This window comes from Daphnia pulex, chromosome 4 (assembly GCF_021134715.1).
Source record: "Daphnia pulex isolate KAP4 chromosome 4, ASM2113471v1".
NCBI lineage: Eukaryota > Metazoa > Arthropoda > Branchiopoda > Diplostraca > Daphniidae > Daphnia > Daphnia pulex.
In genome coordinates, this window is record NC_060020.1 from 5,629,129 (window position 1) to 5,638,758 (window position 9,630).

The 9,630-nt window shown below is 39.9% G+C and overlaps 3 protein-coding genes across 4 annotated transcripts; 2 read left to right on the forward strand and 1 right to left on the reverse strand.

The window, feature by feature from the left end:
* Positions 1-478: 478 nt before the first annotated feature.
* Positions 479-6,377, forward strand: LOC124192697 (ubiquitin-protein ligase E3B-like). The gene is made up of 19 exons (XM_046586152.1): positions 479-763; positions 825-953; positions 1,009-1,201; positions 1,282-1,419; positions 1,486-1,674; positions 1,738-1,929; positions 1,993-2,443; positions 2,506-2,677; positions 2,740-2,858; positions 2,950-3,143; positions 3,228-3,373; positions 3,466-3,602; positions 3,677-3,840; positions 3,900-4,047; positions 4,126-4,240; positions 4,337-4,466; positions 4,533-4,697; positions 4,786-4,897; positions 5,718-6,377. Exons 1-19 carry the CDS (start codon positions 603-605, stop codon positions 5,888-5,890), a joined length of 3,228 nt encoding a protein of 1,075 aa, XP_046442108.1. The 5' UTR covers positions 479-602; the 3' UTR covers positions 5,891-6,377.
* On the reverse strand, positions 5,934-7,242 carry LOC124192702 (ribosome maturation protein SBDS-like). Its single transcript, XM_046586158.1, has 4 exons — positions 7,058-7,242; positions 6,665-6,995; positions 6,440-6,604; positions 5,934-6,149 (listed from the first exon to the last, which is right to left on the reverse strand). Exons 1-4 carry the CDS (start codon positions 7,186-7,188, stop codon positions 6,021-6,023), a joined length of 756 nt encoding a protein of 251 aa, XP_046442114.1. The 5' UTR covers positions 7,189-7,242; the 3' UTR covers positions 5,934-6,020.
* Positions 7,243-7,260: 18 nt separating this feature from the next.
* LOC124192700 (RING finger protein 37-like) lies at positions 7,261-9,402 on the forward strand. Of its 2 annotated transcripts, XM_046586156.1 has the most exons (4): positions 7,261-7,382; positions 7,476-7,687; positions 7,990-8,245; positions 8,342-9,402. In XM_046586156.1, the coding sequence occupies exons 1-4, from the start codon at positions 7,327-7,329 to the stop codon at positions 9,159-9,161; spliced, it is 1,344 nt and encodes a 447-aa protein (XP_046442112.1). In that variant the 5' UTR covers positions 7,261-7,326; the 3' UTR covers positions 9,162-9,402. The 2 variants fall into 2 exon arrangements, with proteins under 2 accessions (XP_046442112.1, XP_046442111.1); XM_046586155.1 differs by having other exon boundaries at positions 7,990-9,402.
* The last annotated feature ends 228 nt before the right edge of the window (positions 9,403-9,630 follow it).

Genomic DNA, 9,630 nt, shown 5'->3' on the forward strand with positions numbered 1-9,630 from the left:
GAAAACCAAAATATACCCATCCTTTTGTTCGGGTAGGCCTACGTATACATAACCAAGGCATCACTGTTATACAGTTTTGGTTCGTTTATAATTTAAAAAATGCACTACATTCACCTTGCCTTTCGTTTAGATTTCCCTTTCAATATTTCAAATTCTATTTCCATCTGAAGTTAGCTACGATTTGATCTTATTACCAACAAAATGCTTCTAAGTTTCTAACAAAAAAAAAGTTTTTTAAGCTAGTGCATGGGGTGCCGGACCGGCGCCAATGTAGAAGGCGCGTCAAGAGATTTCCTGCTTTGTCGAGTCGAAAGCCGAGTTTTTAAAGACATTAATCATGTCTAAATGAAAAAAAAAAAGAAAAGGCTGTAAGAAAATATTATATTTAAAAAAAAAAAAGGCAAAAGTATCAACTATCGATAGTTTTGGTGTATCGCATATCGTTGTTAGATAAATTATGCAATCGATGAACCAATTCTTGCAGTCGACTCGAAAGTGGAAAGCCCCACACAATATTTACGTGTTTGTTTTGATTTCTACATTTGACAATTTACCCAGGAATTCTTTGTAGAGAATTCAATTAATTTAGCAATTCAATCGCAATGTTCAGTGGTGTCGCACCGTCTAAAGATGCCTTCTTGAATCAAGCAAGAACTGCCAGAGAAATAAGACAGAATGCGAAATCACAAAACGAATCAGCCATCAAGATTCAGCGAATGGTTCGTGGGTGGCTTTGTCGTATTAAATTATGGAGAGAAGTCAGGTATGAAGACTAAAGCATGAGTGTAAAGTTTAGTTATAGACATTTTTTAAACTCTCCACAGATTGCAATTTGATGCTGCGTTTTCGGACACAAGCAAACTTTTGTCCATAGATGCATTCAAAATAAGTAGAAAAGTAATTAAAACTTTTGATCCTACAAAAGACAAGGAAAGATTGGAAATATATTGCAGGTAAATTTTTATTTGCCTTGTGTTGCAGAATTACTTGACAGAATTTTAAACTTAGATATCTAATTGCGAGCCTGGAGCAAGAATCACCCAAGTTGAGCTGTGTAGGAGTGGCACTAAATAAAGAGCATGCAGTTTCATGGATTAACCATTTGAAAAAAGTTTTGGAACTATGCCTTTGCATGATGGAACAACTAAAACCTGAATCTCCCCATGATTCCAAACAGTTAACAATATATCTTCACTTGTTGGTAATAAAACCTGTTTAAAAAACCAGATATTTATATATCTATAGCATAGCTAATCTGCGTTAATTTTTTAAAATGAACAGATAAGTTTCACATCAATCACAGCTTGGAAAATTTTAAATAGTGGGAAACTGCCGGAAACGTTAAAAAATGGTATGCAACAATTATGCAACAATGTTATGGGCCACCTTGTGTCTCTGAATTATTACCCTGTACTAAAGGTAGGTTGATCAAGCTGAACGCAAAAAATCTAAAATATGTTATTTTACTTAAATTTATCTGTGTAGACCTTATTGCTCCGTGGTTTATGCGGCCAACGAAGATATCTTAAACACGCGGCCGTGTCTGCGATTATGACCTTGAGTTTGAGACCATTATTAGCTTCTGAATTCTCAAGTAGACTCCTAACCTTGTACATACTGAACATATTTAGCGTTCCTGGATTTATTCTTCACCTTCAAGCAATTACTCCAGAGGTAAATTTTTATCTTCTACAGTAACATTTAAAAAAATGAAATATCTGTTTTCTTGTTTTCCAGTCAGTATCGCAATTCAAGTCAAGTGCACTTTTAACGCGGATTCTGGAATTTCTGAACGCTGAACAGAACACTCGTATCGTATTCCACACCCTTGAGGCCACGTTTTCCATTTGTTTACTAGGAAACATTATTCAATTGACTCAAATGGAAGAGGAGGAATCTCTGAAGAATCTAATTTTTCCCAATTTTGTTGTAAGTCATTGGATAATTTACTGAAATAAGCATATTCCAATAATTGAAAAAAAAATTTTTCAGTGTTTAGTTTGTAGGCTCTTGGAACATTGCCAAAGATATGTGCAATCAAAGCAATCAAACTTAACACAGTGGCATCCAATCTTGGGGTGGTTTTCTAGCAACGAAAAATCCACTTCTATGTTGGACGTTCAAGAGACCACTCCCTTGATTAAGCAACAGCTTAGTTTTCTATGGACATCTCCATTGGTTCAGCAACTCACAGCTTGCTTGCCCGTTGCAGAACGCCAAGAATATAATAATCCGGATCCACGGAAAGAAACTCCTGATGACAAGAATTTGGTCACAGCTTTCAAGAAAGCATTGGGCAATAGCAAATCCAGCAAAAGCAATCAAGTCGTCTACCCCACTCGTAAACTTGGGAGTCCTGAAGTCACACAGGTTGCACTAGTCGCATCAATGTACCAAACAGCCTTATCTACTTTGACTCAGATGCGAATGGATATTTTGACGGGTAAACTTAAAAAACTATTTTCCAATGATTCCAAGATGAAATTCATAATTTCGTCTTTACAGCACTCAGCTGTAGAGAAAACTTTCTGCCAAATCTATGGCATTTTATCAGTTCATTAGGACCAAATCATGGGTTAAAAACCTATCTGGATTTACTGTCTGTCGATTCCAAGCGTCTTTCACCCGAGTGTCAGATGCTTCACCTTTTCTGCGAAGGAACTACCCATTTTGTTACGTGAGTTTTACCACACGTGAAGGGAAATAATTTCCTTTCTAAATTCATTTTTCGTTTTACAGCGTTCTGGATGACCTAGAGATGTACGAAGAGCAAAAGCCCTTCACGCTGTTAGAGTTTTGCAATGTTTCCTCATTTCTCAATCATTTCATGTTCAAAGCCATCTGGAATGGGTTGGCCGGTAGGCATTATTTCGACTGCGGATGTATTTTTATGACTTCTGATTGTTTATATGTATTATTTCTTGTGTATCTTCTTCCTGCGTGCAACAGACGCTTCTTCTTTTCATTCCTATGGGTCGTCGGCATCGAATTACAACCTATTTCACGCAGCTCATACATTGCTAATGGTCGTCTACCGCCGCGACTGCAGGCGTCCATTCGCTCCCAAGGACCACTGGCTCGTCAAGGACGTGAAGAGCTCACTTCTCGTAGCCGAACTAGAGCGTGGGAGGCAATCTGTTCAGGTAAAACGAAGCGACGTATGTGTTTTTCCCGTTCGCACAAGTAATTCATCTCCTTTTTATTTTTGCAATTTTGTCTCTCTTCAGCTGCTGCTTCAAAAGATGCCTCACGTTATTCCATTGGAAGATCGGGTTTTGTTATTTCGCAAGTATATCTCTAATGAGAAAAATGCCCTGGGGCTGACTGAAACAGCTTCGGCATCACCACAATCTATCCTGATAACAGTCCACAGGTTTTTTCCCTTTTTCTTGCGTGCTTTATAACAATTTGTAAAAGATAAGATGTCATTGATCTGAGCCGGGTTTTTTTTCCTGACTGACGAAGGTTGCGTATGGTGGAAGACTCTTTCCGGCAGTTGGCAGATTTGCCGATGCAACTATGGAAAGGCATCATTCGAGTCAAATTTATTAATTTGCAAGGTCTAGATGAAGCAGGCATCGATCAAGATGGAGTTTTCAAGGGTAAATTCTTCTTCGAATATTTTATTGCGATTTCATATAATTTTTCTTTGTTTTTAAACCATTTTATGATACAGAATTTCTCGAGGAAACGGTTCGAAAGTTATTTGACCCTTCCCTCAATTTGTTCCGTTCGACTAAGGACCAACGTCTTTATCCATCGCCCACTTCCTATTTGACAGATAACCACTTGCATTTGTTTGAATTTGCGGGGAAATTACTCGGAAAAGCAGTTTATGAGGTATATTTTACTTCGTTGTTCGTCAGGCCGTGCAATCATTTGAAATTCTTTTTAAAAAGGGTTCGACAGTTGACGTTCCTTTGGCGTCGTTTTTCCTCAGTCAAGTCTTGGGGCAAACTCACAGCGTTTTATATTCGGCCCTTGACGAATTGCCTTCTCTGGACCCGGAACTATATCGTAGTTTAACTTACATCAAGCGCTATGAAGGTAAAATCAGTTGCCCAAAGGCAAACGCAAAATGAATGTTGTTTTCAAACTGAACCAACCCATTTCCCGCGTGCGTAGGTGACGTTTCCGACTTGTCACTGACATTTTCGGTAGATGACGATTTCATGGGGAAATTGATAACGCAAGAATTACGACCCGGGGGCAAGGCTATTCCCGTTACAAACGAGAACAAGTAATTTATATTTCTATTGTTGTTGGGAAATGATTTTTTCTGTTATTCAACGAACTTGAACGGGAAGATTTAAATTATTCTTCTTCGCTGATTTAGAATTTCCTACATCCACCAAATGGCCCATTTCCGCATGCATACACAGATCCGAGACCAGACATCGGCTTTCTTGAGAGGATTTCGTACTCTCGTCAACCCTGAATGGCTCTCCCTATTTTCTACTCCCGAGGTTCCGAATTTAGTTTTATATCTTGTGTTGTTCATTCTTCAACGCGTTTTCTTACTGGTCGACTAGATACAAAGACTCATTGCCGACGACAAGGAGCCGATTAACTTCAAAGACTTGCGCAAGCACACGCAATATTATGGGGGTTTTCACGACAACCACCGTGTTATCTCTTGGCTGTGGGACATTCTTGACAATGACCTCAACGACGAGGAAAAGCGTCTCTTCTTAAAAGTACGTCTGTACCTATGGCTTTATATTTTATGAATTCATTGAATCACAAAGGCGATGTTTTGACAATCATGCAAACTATTTTGTTCAGTTCGTGACTAGTTGTTCCAAGCCCCCTCTTTTGGGATTTGCTCATCTACAACCACCTTTCTCGATTCGCTGCGTGGAAGTCAACGAGGATGAAGATAATGGAGACACGATAGGTGAGGACAAGTATAGAATTGCAATCTTTACTGGCGTTTCAAAACGGCTATTTCTAAGAAAAGTGCCGTTCTGATTGCGTGGAAGTCCCCCACAGCTCAATTGTTTCCTTCCCCCCTTTACATCTAATTAGTGCGCTGTGACATGCATTAGAACAATACCACTGAGCCGCACCTGCGGGCGACGCCTTTGGTTGTTTCGGTATCTCACGCTTGATTTCCGGCCGATTCTAGCTCAAAAAGCTTGCTGGTGCTTTCGCCCCAGTTGATTTTTCCTTGTTCTTAACCCTTTTTTTTATTTGGTTGCGGCGATAGCCTGCCAGAAAGTAAGCTTTGCCAAGCGTGACCGAAACTCCTTTCCTTTGGAGCTTTGCTATACCCTTCAACACTGAGCAAGAAAGTCGTTGTGCATTTTAATCCGTGTCGAGTCAAGCCACTTATGGGCGTGAAGTATTGAACTTTTAATGGCGTGGACAGTTTCTGCAGCCGTTCAAAAGGAACCATGAAATTATTATTCGTGTTTCTACATTTTTTTTTTCATGGCCACTGACCTAATTCAGTATCTGACCACAGCCTGTTGAAAACAGACCTATCATAGAAACACGAGCGCTTGAATTGCTTTCTTATATTGCCCCTCCCCATTTCCGGCCTAACAGCTACCTAGATTTGACTAATCCTGTCGACGTTTTTTTAACTGGCACGATGATAGTTTCCCATCATAACGGTTAAGTTGCCCCGTCACCACCAGCTAGGTTTTCGATTCTTTTGTCAAAACTCAAAAACCTTAATTCTATTTGATCCTTTTGTGCTATTTCTTTTTCAGGAAGCGTTATTCGAGGTTTCTTTACCATTCGAAAGCGAGATCCCATTAACCGACTGCCAACGTCTTCTACTTGCTTCAATTTGCTGAAACTGCCAAACTACCAGCGCAGAAGTACGTTGAAGGAGAAACTCCGTTATGCCATCACTAGCAACACGGGATTCGAACTGTCTTGAATCACCTCTGCTCGTGTTAAAACAAAAATTAAAAAATCAGTCGTTTTTCAAATAGGTAAGGCGATCGCCTGACACCAAAAAAACAAACAGTATATTTTCCTTACGCGACAACTGACAGCGTGGAAAATAATTATTCTACCGTTTCTTCTCCTTCCGTTACTTCTTTTAAATTAAGCAATTCCATGTGACCTTGACCTTTTGTATCGGACTTGACCAGATCTTCAATTTCGCGGAAATTACCCGGATCGATCAAGCATACCTATTATTTAAAAAAAAAAAAAAAGGAATCACATCATTGAGCGTATTTAAATTTTAACAAATAGAGACATTGAAACATTTGCTTATTTCTAATGCAGCTTGTCTCTCCTGCAAGTGTAAGCTTTTTTAGAATGCGCTTTCTACTGTATACAATCTATATAATTGAATCACCGACTAAAATAATACAAACCAAAACTATTGTATAATAAATAAAAAGGTTCTACATAAATTGTTTTTAAATTAAAAAAAAAAAATCTATAATTTAAAAGTGTATTTTAAACTCAGGCTTACCAAAATAAGGGTGCTGTCCTCCCATTCTTCAGACTCAATGCTAGTGCACAATTTTGACAGCTTTTCTTTGAGTTTTCTACCTTCTTTATGAGCAGAAATTCTTAACCTCATATGAGCCCTCTCAATTGGCATGTGACTCTTCAGCATCTTAATAACCTCCAGAGTCTAAAATGTAGAAACATAATTTTAGAACTTTAAAAAACGGTGATTAGCTATAATACCAACCTGTTGTTTACAATTTCGGTTGGGCTTTACTGAGAAATGGATGTCTTTCATTGCTTTTTCAATCATGGTTACAGGATAGGGTCTTTTGGTTTCAGGGTTAACACATTTATCTGACACCATTGTGGCAATTTCCTTTAGCATGGAGTCTTGTTGAACATGACGCTCTTTCTCAGACACCTGCAGTTCTCCCTTTGCAAGAATCTCTTGGCAGATGACATTCTGGTCTTCCGTTCCAAAACTAGATATCAAATCTTCTTTTTTAGCAACTTGGCCTTTGGAAACATTGGAGAATACCGTTCTTGCTTGAAGAACTTCGTCGAGATCTGTTTCACTATAGGGAATTTACTTTAGATATCAAAAGCAAAATTACAATATAATTCAAATCAAACTTACACTTTATTTCTCCAAGATACGACTTTATTTTTGTAACACGCAATTTCGTATCGCTTACCACCTTTTTTCATTCGTACTACTGCTACATTTGTTAGACGAATTTGATTTGTTGGGGTAAATATTTTAGACATCTCGACTTGTGTGTGTGACAAGCGTGGCCGACAAAAAAAGATAGAATGACTAGCAGACGAAACAACAAAACTTGGGGCATGGTCATTTGAAGTTTGAAAGATTCACGGAACATTTGTTCGTGTGCTGTCTGCTGTTAAATGGCTGTTAACTTTTGCCATGAATATTTGGGATCTCGGATCTTGTGTAGTCAAGTGTCAGTAATAATTTTTATTTAATAGTTATAATATTATCTCAACTAAAAGAATATTGCAGAAAATAACATAAATTTTCTTGCTTTTGCTTGTAGGATGGCTGATAATTACAAAATTGAAAATCTAATATCTGATGATCTCACCTCAAGAAATCGAGGTTTTCTTGCTGACTCTTTTGTGCGCCCTCCAGTTGATATCATACTTCAATTTCCATGTCCTGTCAAGATATGCTGCATTTCGGTCAATTCCAGAGTTGGTTCTCAACAATCTACAGGATGTGAGATCTTCGTTCAATGTGAACAATCAGGTAAGAGAAGTGGCAAAGATATTTTGGAAATAGTATAAGTGGTATAAGTTTGTTTTATTAGTGACTTGCATGTTTTAGCCTTGGTTCTTGTAGCAGGATGTAGAATTTGACCTTCATAGATCAGAATGTATTGAAGAGAACATCTTTTATGTGGGTTGTTTTCTGATGGTGTAGTAAATAATAATTTAGTGTCTGAGGGATGTATAAAGCGTCATTAGTAACTGTGTCAAACAGATTGAACACATGTTTATGGCCAGATTGGAAATTTTTTCAAAGGAGGTTCTTTTTCTATCTTTTAACAGGTGGATATGATGCATTCAACTATGGGATTTTTAACCAGGTTGGGAAGTACTATTGGGATTGTGATAAAAAGGGGGTCTACATAGTTAGTGCTCTACATTCTGCTTCATGTAGATCACTCCCTGCAGAAAATTTTGCCAGGCAAGACATAAACGGTCGAATGAACAAGTCACTGTCGTCTGTCTGGAGCCTGCGAATCAGAATTGTTAAAACATCTGGCTCTTCTATACCAGCCCTTGGGAGCTTATCTGTATGGGGGTATGTGGATTACTCTTGCCCTGCTCCGCTAGCAAGAACTGTTCTATCCAAGTGGTACGATAACAACCAACCGAAAACTCTCTGCTCCCGTAATAGGCCTGACGTGATTGATGCCCGCAAAAGTGGCACTAACACTAACACCGAGGCCAGTCAAATTGCAGGTGCTGCGGCTGAAGATGATTTTGAAATCCCCGAAGAATTCCTTGATGGCTTGACGTGCGAAATAATGTCCATGCCAGTCCGTTTACCATCTGGTAACGTCATAGACGAGAGGACTTTGGAGCGTTTCGCTAAGCAAGAAGCGTCTTGGGGCAGACCGCCGAGCGACCCCTTTACTGCAAAGCCCATCTCTGCTAGTCATCGGCCCATCTATGATACAGCTCTCAAAGCGCGCATCGATTCTTTTCTATTGAAAGAATCTCACCGACCGTGTCTGAAAAACTGTCCGCGAACAACGGGCCCGATTCAGACTAGATCATCGGACACGCTTCTTCAGCTGGGTGACGTACCGAAAGCCGCAGACAAACGACCCAGCACATCCGTACCGTCTGTTCCCGCACCTCCGCAACCAGCAGTCATCGATCCCTCAAGAAAATGGCTATCTAACGTGGCTTCGAGCCTACAACATTTAACCGGAAGGCGTACCACCACCACCACCGTGCGATCCAAAGGCCCGGCGAGCTCATCTTCGGACGCTACTGGCGTCGTCGTCGTCAAACCAACGACAGCCAACAACAACACCTCGCCCTGCGTCTGCGGCTTCCAAGATGTTCGACCGGTCTATTCTTTGCCGTGTTCCCATCGTATCTGCCGATCGTGTTTACTCGACATGAAGGCCACCAATTCTCTATCCTGCCGCTGGTGCCAACTGCCCTTTGCTCTTCACGAGCCCGTCTTACAGCATCGCAATCCGTAGGAAATTGTTTGCGCCCTCGACCGCTGCCCAGCTATACGACAACATTGGCAGGGGCCAAGAAAAATCAACAATAAATACGGAATGTCTACGGATATAATTCAAGCGAATCGCCATCGCTCGTGCGTTTCCACTTCACTCACTTTTTCTCCTGACTCCTATTTGATTCGCCTTTTGGAAGTTGTTGAAGTTTGTTTTTCTTGTTCCTTTCGTGCTGGACGCAATAAAACATCATCCGCTGCCAGCTGTGTGTGTGTGCTCGCGCTTCTCGTCGCTCGCGCTGCATAGACTCACATCAACGAAACGATGAGAAAAGAGAAAATAATCATAAAAAAAGGTATACATTATACATTATACGTAGGCTTGCGTAGTCAGTGTAAAAGAGAGAAGAAAAAGAAGTTTTGGTTTGGTAAAGAATGATACTAGAGGCGGGAAAAAAGAAAAGCTCTCAATGATATCGTGACTGGCCATC